The following is a 19,499-nucleotide window of genomic DNA, read 5'->3' as shown; positions in this document are numbered from 1 at the left end:
TAGCCAGAGTCTTTCCGATTTTCTTAGGTCTCTCTTTAGCGTTAGCAGTTCTGTGTCGAACCAGCCCTCTAGGTTTTTAAGTCTTTTTCTGCGGGTTTTGATGGGGGCCATTTTATTTAGGATATTGGTGCTATCAGTAATCCAGGAGTTCATGAATTGGTCGGTTTGTTTGTTTTGTTCTGATATGATCTCATAGTGAGACCAGAATTCTACGGGATTTATGCTACCTCTGCTGGTATGGAATTTTTTATTTCTTGTTTTTGGGAAGTTATTTGTTGGGCTCGTAGTTTTTAGTTGGCAGTCAAGTTCAAAATCGCAGAGACTGTGATCCGACCATAGTGAGTCGGTCCAGTGTTCTTGTTTCCAGATAATTTTGGGGTAGGATAGCTCTCGAGAGGAGAAAGAAACAAAATCTAATTGATGGCCTTTTTGATGGGTTTTAACTGGGAGGGGTTTGAGGTGCCCTAATGAGGAGATGAGTGACCAGAGTTCTGTGGTTTCAGGTAGGTCTGTTTTTTCAAGGTGGATATTAATATCTCCACATAGTAGGTTGTAAGGGCTAGATAGAGAGTTAGTTAGTAAGAATTCGAAGAAGTCGTCCTTGGCAAGGTTCCATTTTTTTGGTGGAACATAAAACAGAGTTGTTGTTAACGTAGCCGTTAGGGATTTGGATGATAGTGAGACTGAAAGAATTTCGAGGTTGGGAGTGGATTTTGAGTTTAGAGTAGAGCAGTGTAGGTTGTCTTTAAAAATTATGGCTAGGCCTCCCCCTCTACCCCAGGTCCTAGCTAGCGATAAAATTTTGAAGCCTGGGGGAAGGCAGTCTTGGATAATAATATCGTTGTCGGATAATAGCCATGTTTCTGTAAATAGGACGAAGTCAGGGTTGGATTCTTTCAGCCAGTCCTTAATTAGTATGGACTTGTTCCTCATGGATCTTATATTTAAGTAATAGCCATGTAGGTTTTGGTAGTTGGTCGGATCGATTGGACAAATGTGGGAGTAAGTCAGTTTTTTTAGAGATCGTTGTTTTTTTATGTATGGCTTGGACGGTCTGCGTAGTGGTGGATTTTAGGATTTTAAAGTGTTTGAGGCTTGTGCAGGTGAGGACGGAGCTTAGGCATTGGGGGAATGAGGCATTATGACATCACAATCTGAGCTCTAGAATGTTGCTACTTATGATTTTAAAGTGTTTGAGGCTTGAACGGATGAGGGCGGAGCTTAGGCATTTGTGGAATGAGGCATTATGACATCACAATCTGAGCTCTAGAATGTTTCTACTTAGGATTTTAAAGTGTTTGAGGCTTGTGCAGATGAGGACGGAGCTTGCAGGAATGGGACAGGAAAAGAACTTGTGGGGATGGAACAATGAGTTCCAAAAGGGACGGGGAAAAATGTGTTCTCGTGTCATTCTCTAGAGAGGAACAAGGGATAGGAGAAGGAAAGGTGCAAGAGGGAGGGTCCAAGTTACAATAGTAATATAGCAATAAGCAAATTACAGAGGCAGTAAGACAGCCAGAATACGAAGACACAAATGAAGGGAAGGACAGTGAAAAGATCAGACAAAAAAGTGATGACACTGGAACACGATCAATAATTAAAGTAAAATCTGGTAACCCTACCTTTATAGAATCACACCTAGTGGTGCCTAAGCGAATTTAGATATCACAAGGCGTCCTAGTGGTAGGCGCCAATATATTTAATTTACTGGCACCTTACTTGTTACCTAAGTCTTCCTTGCCTACTCTACACCCCTAACCATGCCTACTTGTCAGGTAGACATCATTAGGCGTTGGAGGATGCCTCGACTTAGGCGTCGCTAGGCTCCATGCAGAATTCTGCGCACAACTGTTGATTGTGTTAAAAAAAATTTTTTTTAATTAAAGATCAATGACATGGTCAATTACTACGTCCATTAAGCTTGTTAAATCAATTTGGGTTGCGCGTGGAATTTACCCTCCCTTTTACAAAACCGCAAAAGCGTTTTTTAGCGTCAACTGGCCCACTGAATGCTGTACGCTGCTCCAACGCTCATACAATTCCTATGAGTCCTTGCGCAGCGCACAGCATTCAGAGTGCTGGCCAGTGCAAAAAAATTCTTTTGTAGTTTTGTGAAAGGGGGGGGAGGTGGGGGTTAATTAGGCATCGCTAGGCATCCGTCATTAGGGCACCATTTATAGAATCTGGCCCAATGTACGTATATGTGCAAACCACATGCTACAAAATTGTTCTTTGAAGGGGTGGACAGTGAACATGATGGCACAAATCAGTTAGTGTCGCCTTATTACTAAGTCCTAACTGATTAGCGTGAGATTAGCACGTGAACCTTATCACCTACAAAATAGGTGGTGGCAATGACCACACCCTAATGGCAACACTCGTGCAACACCTTTGATTTGGAAAATGGAAAATCGACCATTTTCCGGCTTCGGTAAAAACGACCTTAGCGTGCGGGAAACATAAGAACACAAGAAATGCCTTCACCGGATCAGACCGAGGTCCATCCAGTCCGGTGATCCGCACACGCGGCGGCCCATTTAGGTACTCCTTTTTAGAGACCCAGATTTACCGTATCCTTCTATATGATATGCAAGAAGGTGTGCATCCAACTTGCGCTTGAATCCCAGTACAGAAGTCTCCGCCACAACCTCCTCCAGGAGAGCATTCCAAGCGCCCACCACGCGCTGTGTGAAACAGAACTTCCTGACATTTGTCCTGAACCTGCTGCCGCTCAGTTTCAGGCTATGACCTCTTGTCCGTGTCACATCTGAAAATTTCAGTAAAGCTGCTTCTTGGTCTATTTTATCAAATCCTTTTAATATTTTAAAAGTCTCTATCAAGTCCGCTCTCAGTCTTCTCTTCTCGAGGGTAAACAGTCCCAGTTTCCGGAGTCGATCTTTGTAGTTCAAATGCTCCATTCCTTTGACAAGTTTCGTGGCTCGCCTCTGCACTTTCTCCAGCAGAGCTATATCCTTCTTAAGGTATGGAGACAGTATTCTAAGTGCGGTCGGACCATTGTTCTATAAAGTGGCATTATGACATCTTCCGATCTACTCGTGATCCCCTTCTTTGCATAATAATAACAACAACAATAGTTTATATACCGCAGGACCGTGAAGTTCTATGCGGTTTACAAAGATTAAAAGAAGGTACAAATAGATTGAACTTAACAGGGTGGAAGCTAGTGATTAACAGCTCAAAGGATCAGTTATTGAGGAGAAAGAGTTGTGCGGGTCAACTGCCTAGATATTTCAGGAACAGATATGTTTTTAGGCGTTTCCTGAATTCCCCATAAGTAGTAGGCGTAAGCAATTGTTCTAGATCTGTACCCCATAATGCTGCCTGATGTGAGAAAAGGTGTTGATGGTGTCTTTTGAGTTTACATCCTCTATAGTAAGCGTTTTGAATCACCTGACGCGGATAACCGCATTCTTGATACAAGTTTTTAAGAGCATCCGCCTGCTGTTTGAAGGTCCCCAAAGAGGAACATATCCTTCTATAACAAAAAAAATTGAGAGGTGCATGCTGGAATATTGCACCCCAGCTTAGTAATGAAACCCCTTAAAGACCACATGTAGAAGAGATTTTCGTCTTTATGTGAGCTGTGTGATTCACTGAGTTACAGGGTTTATTATTAACGATATAACAACTGTATCAGATGGTTCACACCCTGAGAATTGAATTCAGCAGAAAAAGCCACACCGTTGCGTTGGGTTAAGTTTCTCTAGCGTGTTGGTTTGCTGATGTTGTGATAACGAACAAGCAGGGCACACCTTGCCCGAAAGGCAGTTGAGGTTCCGACCGTCAAACTGAACGCATTTGTGAGCTTTTCTCTCCAGGCTTTTCTGGCAAAATAAAATAAGGATGCTTACCGCAGTAGTAAAGATTTTTGTCATCACAGCAAGTCTTTCAGGTAAGGCGAAAACAAAAAAAATAAACCGAATGTACATTTTCAAATGTATTAAACTGATTTTACTGAAGCATACAGAAAGAATTTTGTGAATTGCGTGATATAAAAATAATAGATCTTTTGACATAAAGGAAAACTAGAAATCTAATTGTTTGCATATTACTATGCTGGTTTGTGGTTATACATTAGATACTTTGGAGTGTATAGAACAAGATTTAGGGCAATCCCCGCGTGGCAAATACGCCATGCCAATATTCCCTACCATGGCTACATAAGAACATAATGGTCCATCAAGCCCAGTAGCCCGTTCTCACGGTGGCCAATCCAGGTCACTAGTACCTGTCCAAAACCCAAGGAGTAGCAATATTCCATGCTACCAGTAAAGGGCAAACAGTGGCTTCCCCCGTGTCTTTCTCAATAACACACTATGGACTTTTCCTCCAGTAACTTGTCCAAACTTTTCTTAAAACCAGCTATGCTATCCGCTCTTACCACATCCTCTGACAATGCGTTCCAGAGTTTAACTATTCTCTGAGTGAAAAAAACATTTCCTCCTCTTGGTTTTAAAAGTATTTCCCTGTAACTTCATCGAGTTGTCCCCTAGTCTTTGTAATTTTTGACGGAGTGAAAAATCGATCCACTTGTACCCGTTCTACTCCACTCAGGATTTTGTAGACTTCAATCCTATCTCCCCTCAGCCGTCTCTTTTCCAAACTGAAGAGCCCTAACCGTTTTAGTCTTTCCTCATACAAGAGGAGTTCCATCCCCCTTTACCACCTAAAGGGGGGATGGGGGTGACGGTAATTCTAGCAGGGGTTCGGTGTACTCATCTTCAAATGCAATACATCTTGAAAGGCCACATGACCCCTCTACTCCAGAAAGCACACTGGCTACCCATCTCTCATCGAATCACCTACAAACTGTTTCTCCTCACTTTTAAAACTAGTCTCACGAATTCTCCGACTTTCATCGACAACTCATTATTCCTTCTGGATCAGTTGGGGGGGGGGGAGGGGGGAGAGAGGCAGGAGGTTCCCAGCTACCTCCTTGCTGCACTTGCTCCTTTTGCCTTCAACAGCTTGTTGGGGGACGTGCAGCCAGCAGCAGTTCACCCGCTGCATGTAACTGACCCAGAATCCTTTTCTCCGACGTCTGAGCTTCTGAATACACTGGGCAAAAAAATTTTACTTTTTTTCTGGGACAAGAAGAAAATTAGGTTTACTTTATTGAATTTGACCTGTGTATGAAAATAGCCTCAGTTTTCTCCTATCACGTATAGTTTTTAAGCAAATCACAAATATTTATAGCATTGCCCCGATTTAAGAGGTCTTATAAATATTATTTTCTGGAATCATTTTGCTGTTGAAGTGCGTTTATAAATGAGATTAAGAGCATCTCTAATTAATGTCCCACAATAGTCAGCCAACATTGATGCATTCCATCTACCCTGATATTGTTTCTCCATTGTAGCAACCTTTCCCTGTGCTCATCATTAACACTACCAAGATTATCGGGGGAAAAAATCCAGATGCGAGTGGAAAAAAAATGAATTTTTAGTGATATGTTGCATTTGAGATCACAGAATGCTTTAAGCGTCGCCTCTACCATTTGGACATAGTCTGGTGCCTTCCTATTCCCCAGAAAATTCTCGATTACATTCTTCAATGCTATTCATGCACTTTTCTCACGTCCTTGCAAGACTTCATCAAAGTGCCTGTCCCTCAACAATTCTCTTATTTGTGGCCCCCACAACAATGCCTTCCTTTAACTTCTGAGCACTTATGAAAGGAAATGTTTCTTGTAAATAGCGAAATCCTTTACCTTCCTTGTTCATAGCCTTAACAAAGTTCTTCATAAGTCCTAACTTTATGTGAAGAGGTGGCAGTAGCACTTGTTTCGGATCGACAAGAGGGGATGAATTACATTTTTTCTTCCAGCAGGATCCAAATTATTACGAAGTGGCCAGTCTTTAATGATGTAATGGGATCCTCTGTCTTGGCTATCCCATTCAAAGATAAAACAGCAGTCCTTTGTGTAGCCCAACTGCAATGAGATGACCTTCAGATCAGCACAAATTTGCCACTTGTACTCGCTGTAGCTGCAAATTTTCATAAGTTTCTTTCATGTAGACAACGTGACCAATAGGAATAATCAGGGGTCTTAAAGTCCCTCCTTGAGGGCCACAATTCAGTTGGGTTTTCAGGATTTCCCCAATGAATATGCATGAGATCTACGAGCATGCACTGCTTTCAATGCTTATTCATTGGGGAAATCCTGAAAACCCGGCTGGATTGCGGCCCTCAAGGAGGGACTTTGAGATCCCTGGAATAGATGGATATACGTTTCTGTTATGCAAAAGCACTGCCCTCAGACTTAGCTTTGACACATCAATGAACAAGCGCCATTCATTGACCAAATGCTTGGAATAATCAATTTATGTCATGACAAAATGTCAATGAGTCTGTTATAGAGAAATGTTCCACGAGGGCCTTATGACAATTTCATAACATGGAGATGTTGGTCTCAGGTGCCAAGAGATTCCACTGACAATGCCAGGAGCCTAAGAGTTTGGCTTGTCTCTTAGATAAAGTAAGATCTGAAATGAGGTCATTTAATTCTGCCTGAGTTATTAAGTGAGGCTCACCTGAACTTGAAATTAGAGAATGACACAGTGACAAAATTCATCACCGTCCCCGTCCCCGCGGATAACCGCGGGAAATAATCCCACGTCATTTTCTAGTGTCTATTTCAACCTCGGTCCTTCTACACCAGCATTCTTCAAAGCAAAGCTTGAGGGTCAGTGGTTGTGGCCATTCATACTCTGATTCTTATGGGAGCCAAGGATAATGAAGCCATTGTGACATCACTGATGTGATTGGCTCTTAGGCATTGGTGGAATGAGGCATTATGACATCACAATATCTGCTCTGGATACCAGAGACTGTCGTTCTGTAGTGTCTGTTTCAACCTCAGTCCTTCTACACCAGCATTCTTCAAAGCAAAGCTTGAGGGTCAGTGATTGTGGCCATTCATACTCTGATTCTTCCCTCTCTCCTTAAAGAATGACATGAAGATTGTTTACCGCGGTTATCTGCGGGGACGGTAACGGTGATGAATTTTGTCACCGTGTCATTCTCTACTTGAAATCAAGAACTCAGGATCATTTTCGGTTTCTAGTTCCATACAGTCATCAGCACCTGCTTCAGAGCCTTCTTCTAAATCCAATGTATAAATTCCAGGTGGTTTCAGAATTGGAAGATTGTCATCATGAGGCACAGGTCATATTGCAGATTCAAGATTAGGATATTGAGTTTGACTCTTTGTTTAAGCAGAAATAACAATCTGTGCAATGGTCCTTCTGTTCCCTCCAAACCATCGGAACAGCAAATGGCATCGATGGATGAATGCCTTTCAGCCATGCTCCAAGGTTGTTGGCACAAGATTTATTTTACAACACACATGAGGTGCCCAAACCTTATCTTGATCTCCAGTTTTGCAGCCAAAATAGAGTTCATAGGCTTTCCATATGAGTGGAGTCGTATTTCTCTTCTGAGACTTAACTGTATACTTCCCACAGACATAACAAAAGACGTCAAGATGGTTCGCACCCTTTCTTGACATTATACTAAAAAAACAACAAAAATGTTTCAAAAACAACACCTTGATAACTAAGAAGCAAAACTGATCCAAAATTGACGATTTAATCTCAACTGTGCTGATGAAGCTTGAAAATTGCTGATGATGCAATAGGCCTACAGAGAACTGCATATTCCAGCTCCGCCTCCTCACCCGTAATAATTTAATAATATAGCACATTATTACATCATTAAAATTAATACTTTAGTTTAAAAATCTAATTTGAGGCAAACTGTTTTAATATTTCAGAGATTGTCATAACATTTACTCCAAGCATGCAGTGCATGCAAATAGATCTCATGCATATTCATTGAGGAAATCCTGAAAACCCGACTGGATTCTGGCCCTCGAGGACCGGAGTTGCCCACCCCTGGGCTAGACTATCAAACCCTATTAGAAAATTCTTCTGAAGCATTCAAAGATCAGTCATCAGTATATAGTCCTTGCTTCGGGGCAAACACACTTTTTTTTTGTTATTGGTATATCATCAAATATTCTTCCACAAGTCTTCAAGTGTTCTTATCTTTTTTTCAAAGATATTAATAGTGGAGGATTAACCTCAGTGGCTACACCTGAACTTGCTATTTCATTTTAGTTCAGGCTTAATGTAGCCAGCCTCCTCATCAGTTGGCCTCCACCATCCATCTATATATTTTTTAATAAACTAATTAATTTTTTTATATATTATTTTTTTGTCTTAAATAGTAGAAAAACTATAACTTATCTTTCATTTTATATATAAAACCTGAAACGAGGTCTCCGACATGAATCCACGTTTCGCTAATAGGCTTTTCAAGGAGCAATCCCTACTAAAAATCAAAAAAGAAGAATATTCGAGAATAACACTGATAAAATTATATTTTCTAGTCAGTTTTAAATCAATACTAGTACATCTTTAATGACCCATATTGTCACTCACCGTTAAGAAAGACCCGCTGTCAGCCTTGTACCATTCTAAATATGGCTGTGGCGTCTTTCTGCTTATTTAAATACTGTTACATCACATGACCTCCAACTTCCTCTCAGAGAATACTACTCAGCAGAGCGCGGGAGATTCAAAGGAGTGTCATCCACTCCACTTCCGTATTAAGACTTGTGGAAGAATATTTGATGATATAAAAATATTTTAAAAAAGAGAGCATAAAAAGTGTGTTTGCCCCGAAACAAGGACTATACAATTATCTGCATAAGTGTCCGTTCTGAATAGGCTCACTAGTACTGGAAATATAGCACTTGAACTTTGGCGACCTGTCATAGAATTGCCTCCTGTAGGCATTAGCGCTTTTGAATATGGGGCCCTAAAGGGAATTCTATAAATGGCGCTTAGAATTGCAGCTCCAAATTCCAAGGAGTACATTCACTTTTCTTAACTAGTCTGTCCTTATTAAATACAAATAATCACTATAGACCAGGGGTGTCAAAGTCCCTCCTCGAGGGCCGCAATCCAGTGGGGTTTTCAGGATTTCCTCCATGAATATGCAGGAGATCTATTAGCATACCATGAAAGCTGTGCATGCAAATAGATCTCATATACCAGTCAGTTTCAGCAAGACGTTACCTCACTGCTTTACCAAACTTCATTCAGTACAGTTAAACGTTATTTTTAGGTCCTCAGCGGGCCACCACGCACTCAACTCATCTCATTGTGCGGGGCTTTATGCACCCGTTCGTCACTGGACGTTTTGTATGCGTTTTTCATAAATATTAATTTAACCTTCATTAAGTACTTTTAGCATATTTATACTTAAATTAATGAAGGTTAAATTAATATTTATGAAAAACGCATACAAAACATATGGGTCCAGTGACGAAAGGGTGCATAAAGCCTCGCACAATGAGATGAGTTGAGTGCGTGGTGGCCCACTGAGGACCTAAAAATAACGTGCAAATAGATCTCAGGCATGTTCATTGGGGAGATCCTGAAAACCCGACTGGATTAGAAACATAGAAACATAGAAAAAAGCGGCAGAAAAGGGCTATAGCCCACCAAGTCTGCCCATTCCAGGTATCCCCCCCCCCCTGAATTTACTCCCTTAAAGATCCCACGTGAGTATCCCATTTTCTCTTAAAATCCGTCACGCTGCTGGCCTTTATCACCTGGAGTGGGAGTCTGTTCCAGTGATCCACCACTCTTTCGGTGAAGAAGTACTTCCTGGAGTCGCCATGAAACTTCCCTCCCCTGATTTTCAGCGGATGTCCTCTGGTGGTCGAGGGTCCCACTAGCCCGAAGATATCATCTTCTGACTCGATGTATCCCGTGATATACTTATACGTTTCAATCATATCTCCCCTCGAGGAGGGACTTTGACACCCCTGCTATAGACAAAGGGCTGCTTTTACTAAGGTGAGCTAGCGTTTATAGCACAAGCAGGATATTACCGCTCGCTACACCACGCGCTACGTGGCTAGAACTAATGCCAGCTCAATGCTGGTGTTAAGGTCTAGCGTGCGCGGCAATTCAGCCCACGCTATTCCGCGTGTTAATGCCCTAACGCAGCTTAGTAAAAGGAGCCCAAAGTTTACCAATGAGCTATTAAAATGAATAAACCATTTTTAGAAAAACGTGTGATATTTTCATTATTGTGAAAAGTGCTCAGTGTCTATGTCTCCTGCAACAGAGCCACTTGGAGGGCATATTCGGGACCATTATAGCGCTTTTCTGTCCCTTGATTGAATTAACTTGTGCTTTATCAAATACCACAAAGATGAGCACTTCTCTGATTCTAAAAAGGAAGATGATATCTGTCCAACTTCACTTCAAAGCGGCTCCACAGGGATAAATGTGTTTGAAATCCAAAAATTTCAGTGCTTTTCCTTATACCATTGAGTGCTTAGAAATGCACCCACAAATTTGGGCGTGTGATCAGTTTGTGCACACAACGTCAGATAAGAGCCATTGCTAAATTCCTTAACCCTTCTTCTTTAAAAATCCTAATACATTCATTCATCATCGCAAAAATTGATTACTGTAATGCCCTATTTTTAAACATTACTCAAAAAGAAAAAAGGAGACTTCAAATTGTCCAAAACACGGCTATAAAACTTATCTACAACGGCAAAAAATTTGATCATGTATCCCCATTGCTGATAGACGCACATTGGTTACCTATTAACCATAGGATTCTGTATAAATTGATGTTCTTAATTTTTAAGACCCTGAAATCTAGTGAACCGCTATTCATATCTAAATCATTGATCCCATACAATCCCCAAAGATCTTTACGTTCATCTGAATTAAACTTACTATCTGTCCCTTCTTTAAAAATTATCGGAACGAGAAGAGCAGATATGTTTACTGTCGCAGGTCCACAATGGTGGAACTCCCTTCCCCAATACATTAGAATAGAACAAGATATTTCAACCTTCAAAAATTTTTTAAAAACTTATTTGTTTAAGGATGCTTATGACCTTTAAAAAATTCTAAACCATCCATTTTGTTTTAATTAATATTCACAAAAGTGCTTTGAAATTTTTACCCTACCTTTTGTTTTTTCCTTTTCTCCATGCCCTTATTGTAACTATACCCCCTTTCCTTCTTTTCATGTTAGTTATTATTGGATTTTTATGTTATTATGTTTAAAGTTGTTTTATTATATTATGTACATCGCTTAGAAAATTTGTAATAGGCGATCCATCAAGAGCTAAATAAACTTGAAACTTGTAAGAAGTCTATTAGCGCTAATAACTGAGTGCTAACCATCATCAGTGTGAATTAGCAACGATTTGGATTTGCACGTACATTTTGCGAAGCACTACGCTATAAAGCTGCGTGCATAAACTGCGTAGCTTGCAGCGGAAGAGGGGGGCCATGGGAGGAGCAGGGGTGAATCAGGGGAATTCACCAAAGATGCGCACACTTACAGAATTTGGGGAATCTGTGCCTAATTTATCCCCCTTGTATCAAGTTGCGCTGCTGAGCCGCCCATAGAATGGGCAGCTTGGCATTTACCTCGCACTGCTCAGCAGCGCAGCTCGATAAAAAAATAAGAGAGGGGGGTTAGGCATAGGGATGTATACCAGGGGGGGTCAGTGGGTATAAATCTTCATACCCAAAAGTTGGGTGTGGATCCTGACGCTACGCGGTATTCTATAAACGGCATTCAACTCAGAGCGCCATTTATAAGAATAGCGCTCAGCACGTTTTTTGTTTTTTTTTTTCAAACCCCAAATCGGGCGCCGTTTACTGAATGTAGTCCTATGTTCTTAATGGATCTAACAGTTTGCAGAGTCCCTGACTGCTTTCCCTCGATCCTCGTTTCAGGAATCTCAGTCGCCGTGCAGGTGACGGCGCCACAAATAAATGTCAACGTATCCGCTGGCCAGGACGCTACTCTCCTCTGCGCGTACGTCTCCTCTTCACCGCTAACAAACCTCACCATCTCCTGGATTTACTATGCAAGATATTCACACCTGTACTACCCCGTAAGTAAACGCTGAAGTGTTATGAATTGCTAAGTCTTTTCCCTGTGGAGGCTCATTGGGCAGAGGCTGACTATTTTCCTGTTGCATTCTGGGATATGCTGTCCTGAATTCTGCATGAGAGAAAGCAAGGAAACCCGTGGGAGGCATGTTCCTCTACTGTCCAGGGACACGATCTTCTCTGTTACGGCACCTCAAACTTGGAACTCGCTTCCAATTTATATTAGGGAAGAAAAATCACTTACCCCCCCCCCCTCTTTTACAAAGGTGCGTTAAGCTTTTCAGCGCGTGCTAAATATTAGTATGCACTAAAAACACGCTAAACACTAATGCATGCATGCTATCCTATGGATGTGTTAGCAGTTAGCGCACGCGTTGATTTAGCGTGCGCTAAATCTGCGCTAAAACGCTTAGCACGCCTTTGTGAAAGAGGCCCTTAGTAAGTTCAAAGGTCTCTTTAACCCTTTCAGGACCATAAGGATCGTAGGCCAATTTTTGTGGTTTTGACGACATTTTTATGGTAAAAAGGGCTTGCAGATGCCAAAAAATTGATTTTTTTTTGTGAAATATCATTATTTTTATTTAAAAAATCACACTTCTGGCTTATGGACAGTGTGGCAAGTGAATCTTCTCGTCAATCTGGCAACGACGCTAATGAATGAATGTCGGAACCAGTTTGTTTACATAAAGGCAGTATCATATGGAATCCGTACATATCAAATTTAGAACTGTAGACTATCCCAATCAAAATTTATAGGATTTTAAAGTTATGGGACAAATATGTCCCTTGGTCCTGAAAGGGTTAAAAGCTGGCTCTTTAAGGACGCTTTCAAATGAGCTGCTACAAAACTCAAACATTCTATAGTGGTCTAAAATCCTCTAAATGAAAACTGAGTGGGTAACAATTCCCTATTTAACCTCTTTGTTCTTGAATTGCAGTTGAACCCGGCTTATTTATTTAATTTTCTATTCTGTTCTCCCAGGGGAGCTCAGAATGGTTTACATGAATTTATTCAGGCATTTTTCCCTGACTGTTCCAGCAGGTTCACAATCTACCTAATGTACCTGGGGCAATGGGGAGATTAAGTGACTTGCTCAGGGTCACAAGGAGCAGCGTGGGTTTGAACCCACAACCCCAGGGTGCTGAGGCTGTAGCTTTAACCACTGCACCACACACTCCCCTTGTGTCCTGTAGTGTCATAGTTTTAAAATATGTGGGGTTTAAAAAAAAAATTTTAACCCTGTTTTTATTATTATTTGTAAATCAAATCATTTTTTTTAATTTATAACTTTTTATTGAAGGAATCAAATAAGTATACAATAATATAATACAATAAGAAATTCATTACAATTATATTCACAATACTAATTTTTCATAGATTTCTATCATTCCTCCAAAATATATTTCCATATTACGTATTTCATACCTCCTCTATACATTTCCCCTATTCCCATCCCCCTTTCCCCCCCTTCCCTACCCCCCTTTCCCCTTTCCCCCTTCCCTACCTCCCATTGTTTTATTTCAATTATAACATTGTAATGAATGAATTAAGCAAATATACAATTCAAGTATTTCCATATAAATTACTATCATCCCTCTCATTCCCTCCCCTCCCCCAGAATGAAAGGTGACACAAATTACCAGGTGTTGAAATGCAACGAATGTTTCCAAAGCTTCGATATAAAACATTAAGAATCGTACTTCATGCTCTAGAGCAGGGGTCTCAAAGTCCCTCCTTGAGGGCCGCAATCCAGTTGGGTTTTCAGGATTTCCCCAATGAATATGCATTGAAAGCAGTGCATGCAAATAAATCTCATGCATATTCATTGGGGAAATCCTGAAAACCCGACTGGATTGCGGCCCTCAAGGAGGGACTTTGAGATCCCTGCTCTAGAGGAAAGATTTTGAATACATGGGTCCCAAATTTTTAAATAAACTTGAAACTTCTTGTGCTACAAGTCGAGGACAGTCAAGTAGCCAAACTGCCTTTATGTGCTTTCAATCTAGCAGGAGACAGGCCCAGGTAAGTTACGAATGCTAACAGCGTCTGAATATAGCTGCAGCCAAATAAAGGTCATCAAATCTACTCAGCTCGACAGAAAGAGTCAATGCATTTGCTGACCCACACTTCTGCGTAGCCCAGTGTAATAACACAGCATCCACTCTATAAAGTGGGTGGCACCAAGTCCACGCAAAAATGACCTGAATTCTGGCGTCTAAGTACTATGGCCCTGATTCTATAAATGGCACCTAAAACATAGATGCCATGGAATGTGAGGCGTAGCACCTGCCAATCATGAGTTAGTTCCTATATATGCAGGGTTTTCTTGGCCTAAATACCTGCACCTAAGTCCAATTTAGATACCCGGAGCTTTTTCAAGGCGAGATCCCTATAAAGAATAGCAATAATTAATGGGTGTCTAAAAATTATTATTTTTTATTATTATTATTAATAATTATATTATTAAATTATTATTTAATAATTAAATATTAATTAAATAATAATTAATTAAATAATATTAATTAAATAATAATTATTATTATTTTTGACTTCCACTCAATCAGAAAAAGTACTGTCAAATTTAACTTTTATATATCAATTAGTTCCCCGCCAGCTTCACAAAATTTACTTGGATTTCAGCAAAGCCTTTGATACAGTTCCTCATAGGAGGCTGTTGAACAAACTTGAAGGGCTGAAGTTAGGACCCAAAGTGGTGAACTGGGTCAGAAACTGGCTGTCGGACAGACGCCTGAGGGTGGTGGTTAATGGAAGTCGCTCGAAGGAAGGAAAGGTGACTAGTGGAGTCCCTCAGGGTTCGGTGCTGGGGCCAATCCTGTTCAATATGTATGTAAGTGACATTGCTGAAGGGTTAGAAGGAAAAGTGTGCCTTTTTGCAGAGTAGACACCGAAGAGGGAGTGGAAAATATGAAAAAGGATCTGCAAAAGTTAGAGGAATGGTCTAATGCCTGGCAACTAAAATTCAATGCAAAGAAATGCAGAGTAATGCATTTTGGGATTAATAATAGGAAGGAACCGTATATGCTGGGAGGAGAGAAGCTGATATGCACGGACGGGGAGAGGGACCTTGGGGTGATAATGTCCGAAGATCTAAAGAAAAAACAGTGTGACAAGGCAGTGGCTGCTGCCAGAAGGATTCTGGGCTGTATAAAGAGAGGCGTAGTCAGTAGAAGGAAGAAGGTGTTGATGCCCCTTTACAGGTCATTGGTGAGGCCCCACTTGGAGTATTGTATTCAGTTTTGGAGACCGTATCTGGCGAAAGACGTAAGAAGACTTGAGGTGGTCCAGAGGAGGGTGACGAAAATGATAGGAGGCTTGTGCCAGAAGACGTATGAGGAGAGACTGGAAGCCCTGAATATGTATACCCTAGAGGAAAGGAGGGACAGGGGAGATATGATTCAGACATTCAAATACTTGAAGGGTATTAACGTAGAACAAAATCTTTTCCAGAGACAGGAAAATGGTAAAACCAGAGGACATAATTTGAGGTTGAGGGGTGGTAGATTCAAAGGCAATGTTAGGAAATTCTACTTCACGGAGAGGGTGGTGATGTCTGGAATGCGCTCCCGAGAGAGGTGGTGGAGAGTAAAACTGTGACTGAGTTCAAAGAAGCGTGGGATGAACACAGAGGATCTAGAATCAGAAAATAATATTAAATATTGAACTAAGGCCAGTACTGGGCAGATTTGCACGGTCTGTGTCTGTGTATGGCCATTTGGTGGGGGATGGGCTGGGGAGGGCTTCAGTGGCTGGGAGGGTGTAGATGGGCTGGAGTAGGTTTTAACGGAGATTTCGGCACAGTACTGGGTAGAGCTTTGGATTCTTGCCCAGAAATAGCTAAGAAAAAAAAATTAAAAAATTTAAATTGAATCAGGTTGGGCAGACTGGATGGACCATTAGGGTCTTTATCTGCCGTCATCTACTATGTTACTATGTATGTCACCTCCGTTCTTACAAAGATGGCGGCGTCTAACAGCTCTATTTAAATTCCCAAACGTCACAATCAGCTGACCGCCCGTTACCATTTCACATAGCAGTCGCTGATAGGGTGGGGGCAAGCCCCACTGTAAATGCCTAAGTGGCGCGGCTAGCCTTCAAGTGAAATTTAAAAGGAATTATTATTTCATTCTGCCTTGATTTATATCTGAAAAATCCCCCTTACACAAATTCATAGAAGAGAGGCCCATTCTAATTCGGCATTCAAGCCGAATGGTTGTACTGTTTTCAACTCGTATATCCATCGCTGCTCCAGGTAATTTAAATGTTGTTCTATATTACCCTTTTCCATCCCTATTTCAAGATGGTCAATAATTCTCCAATTAATCTGATCGAGAGTATGTGTGCTTTATCAACCCAATGTTGTACTAAAGGGAGATAGGTGTATACATGTGTACAATTCTGGAGGCCACATTAATGCAAGGATGTGCTGAGAGTTGAGTCGGTTCAGCGTATGGCCACCAGGATGATCTCGGGGCTCAAGGATCTCACGTACGAGGAAAGGCTGAACAAATTGCGGCTATACTCTCTTGAAGAACGTAGGGAGAGGGGAGACATGATTGAGACATTTAAGTATATCACCGGTCGAATCATGGTGGAAGATGATATTTTCTTTCTCAGAGGTCCCTCGACCACAAGAGGGCATCCGCTGAAAATCAGGGGTGGGAAATTTCATGGAGACACCAGGAAGTATTTCTTCACAGAAAGAGTGGTTGACCATTGGAACGGGCTCCCTGTGCAGGTGATCGTGGCCAGCAGCGTGCAAGATTTTAAGAAAAAGTGGGATGCCCACGTCGGATCTCTACGAGGGTAGTGTAGAGGTGATGCCATCAGAGTGAAATCCCTAGGTGGGTAGTTGGGGGTGAGTTAATAGAGTGGGCAGACTTGGTGGGCTATGGCCCTTTTCTGCCGTCATTTTCTACGTTTCTAGTCTGAGCAGAGCAAGGGTGGAGCATTCAGTTGCACAATACTCTGATTTGCATTCCTTATTTATCAACCTAAGGCTCCTTTTACGAAGGTGCGCTAGGACTTTAACGCACGGAATAGCGAGTGCTAGACTTAACGCTAACCTTATAGATTGCTGCACTGGCTACCGGTGGAGGCACGAGTAATGTTCAAATTTTCTTGTATCTGTTTTAAGTTGATTTGGGGACTGGCCCCTACTTATCTTCTGTCTCATTTTGTGCTATACAACCCCACGAGGAGAACCAGAAATTGTAATTCATTTGCCTATCCAAAGATTACTGGTTGTAGACATAGGCCATTTTTGGATAGGACTTTCATGTTTCAAGCAAGTAAACAATAGCCCTGGTTTGGTAATTACATGAGTGTAGCCAGGTTGACCTATGGCGCTTTTCAGAAAGAAATTAAAACTGTACTATTTGATAGATTTATTTCCTAATTAGAAATTATAAAATATAATAATTCTATAATAATTGCAATAATTCTACTCTGATTATCCTTAAGAAATAGATTGTACTTTTGCTATTTGTATTTTGTACTTTGCTGATTGTCCAGCTCTCTTTGATGTAAACCGCCGAGAAGTCGTCAGATTGTGGCGGTATAGAAAAATAAAGTTATTATTATTATTATTATTGTATTAGGGCGATTTTCCTATTCCATGCCACTCAGGATTTGATAGACCTTTACCATATTTTCCCTCAGTCCCCTCCCCAAGCTGAATAACCCTGTCCTCTTTTCCCTTTTCTTATAGGGGATTTGTTCCGTCCCCTATATCATTTTGGGTGTCCTTCTCTGTACCTCTTCTAATTCTGCTATATATTTTCTGATGGGTCAACCAAATCCCAGTATTCAAAGTGTGGTTGAAAATGGAGTGTTACACTGGCATTATGAAGAGCTTTGTTTTATTCTCTGTTTCTTTCCTAATAATTCCTAACATTCTGAAGATTTCAATGTTTTGTCAATGATAATGCCTAGATTCCTTTCTTGGACAGAACCTAGTATTGTGTAGCTATAATTTGGTTTATTCTTCCCTGTGTCTATCACTTTGCACAAGTCCAAATTAAATTTCATTTTCCATTTGGATGCCATGTCCTTCTTTCACTAATCTCTCTTTAAAAAAAAAAGAAAAGGTCTTTTGTCACTTTGCTTTAATGCCATAGCCATGTTTGTCTTAATTGCATCTTGGTTATCCTGGTTGCCTTTTCAGCTATTCTTAGCCTTTCCAAATATTTCTTGTTGTTTTCATGGTTCTGACATCCATTGCACCCTTTGAATGCTAATATGTATGCCCTTAGCTTTTCAGCTACCTCTTTTGAAAATCATAATGTTTCTTTTCTTCTCTTTGACTTGCTTTTCCAATAAAAAATATTTTTTTTATTCGTAAAACAGCTCCATAACCTATTTTCCTATCTCAATAAATTCAGCACTCCTGACCTTTGTGTGTTCTCTGACTTGGCTCTTACATTTAATCACAAGGAACCTCAGGTGGCTACTTAGTGTGAAATTAGAAACACTGGCCCCATTGTGTGGAGGGGGGGGAGGGAGGGAGAGAGGATGATGGCACCAGGTTCAGTATTATTTGTGGATTCTGTTACCAGTTACCTGAGGAGTCACCCTTGTAGTATCTCCCTGCTCCAATCACGAATGCCAGGCTATAATAACCAATCAGCATGCTTCCTGTTTCAATGGTAAGCTTATCGATGTCTGACTAAATCTCTATCCAAGTCTGCTGGGTTAACTACACTTAAGTATTCGGAATACAGAAGTATTTCATGGGTTTTGATATAGAAATGGATATTCAGAACATTGAGCATTCCAAATAGTAGGGGTATTTTTCTGCCTGTAATTACACAAAGACTTTAGGTTTCTACGAAATGAATGTGTTCTAGGGTCACTGAAATGACATTCATTAAGCTGATTCTAAGTATCCTGAGAAGTACAGCTGATTTTTAAAATATTCTCCCTTGGTCATCTTCTCCCTCAGACTGTGACAGAGTGTAAGCATCAGGACTCTGAGAGCAGGAACATTTTGTATGCCATTACATTGTACCAAGCAGGGCCATTCTTGGAGGAACAAAGAACTACTGCAGGCTCTGTGCTTGGGGTGGTGGCATATCATTCTGCTTCCCCCTCCCCATCTGATGCCACTTCAAGTACCAGTGGACTAGGAGGTGCCAAGGTCCATACATGGCTTAAACATCAGCAGGAATGAAGATATAAAATTTGGCCCCCTTTTTTTGTTTGTTCTTTGTACCTCTTTGGGCAAAAAATGGTGCCAGGAAGACAGCACTTCTGAACAGCCTATCCTTTCAGCTGCCTCTTTAGAAAATCTTAATGTCTCCTCGATTCTCTGACTCATCATGAGAAAGCATAAGTGGATAATTTCCTAAAAGAGAAGTCCATAGGCTATTATTGAGATGGTTTGGGGAAAATCCACTGTTTATTCCTAGGATAAGCAGCATAAAATCTTTTTTTACTACTTGGGATCTAGCTAGGTACTTGGGACCTGGGCTGGCCACTGTTGGAAACAGGATACTGGGCTTGATGGACCTTTG

General features: G+C 41.0%; 1 protein-coding gene across 9 annotated transcripts in view; it reads left to right on the top strand.

Annotated features, from left to right (window-relative positions):
* Nucleotides 1-19,499, top strand: part of VSIG1 (V-set and immunoglobulin domain containing 1) — a 71,506-nt gene that overhangs the window by 19,426 nt on the left and 32,581 nt on the right. For all 9 annotated transcript variants that reach the window (XM_033944308.1, XM_033944313.1, XM_033944312.1 and 6 more), the window contains one exon: nt 11,808-11,968. In XM_033944308.1, the coding sequence (XP_033800199.1) occupies nt 11,808-11,968 (161 nt within the window). The remainder of the gene's footprint in view (nt 1-11,807; nt 11,969-19,499) is intronic.

Source organism: Geotrypetes seraphini, chromosome 5 (genome assembly GCF_902459505.1).
Source record: "Geotrypetes seraphini chromosome 5, aGeoSer1.1, whole genome shotgun sequence".
NCBI classification, from domain to species: Eukaryota; Metazoa; Chordata; class Amphibia; order Gymnophiona; family Dermophiidae; genus Geotrypetes; species Geotrypetes seraphini.
Note: the sequence above shows the minus strand (reverse complement) of the source record. Positions and strands in the feature narration are given on the sequence as shown.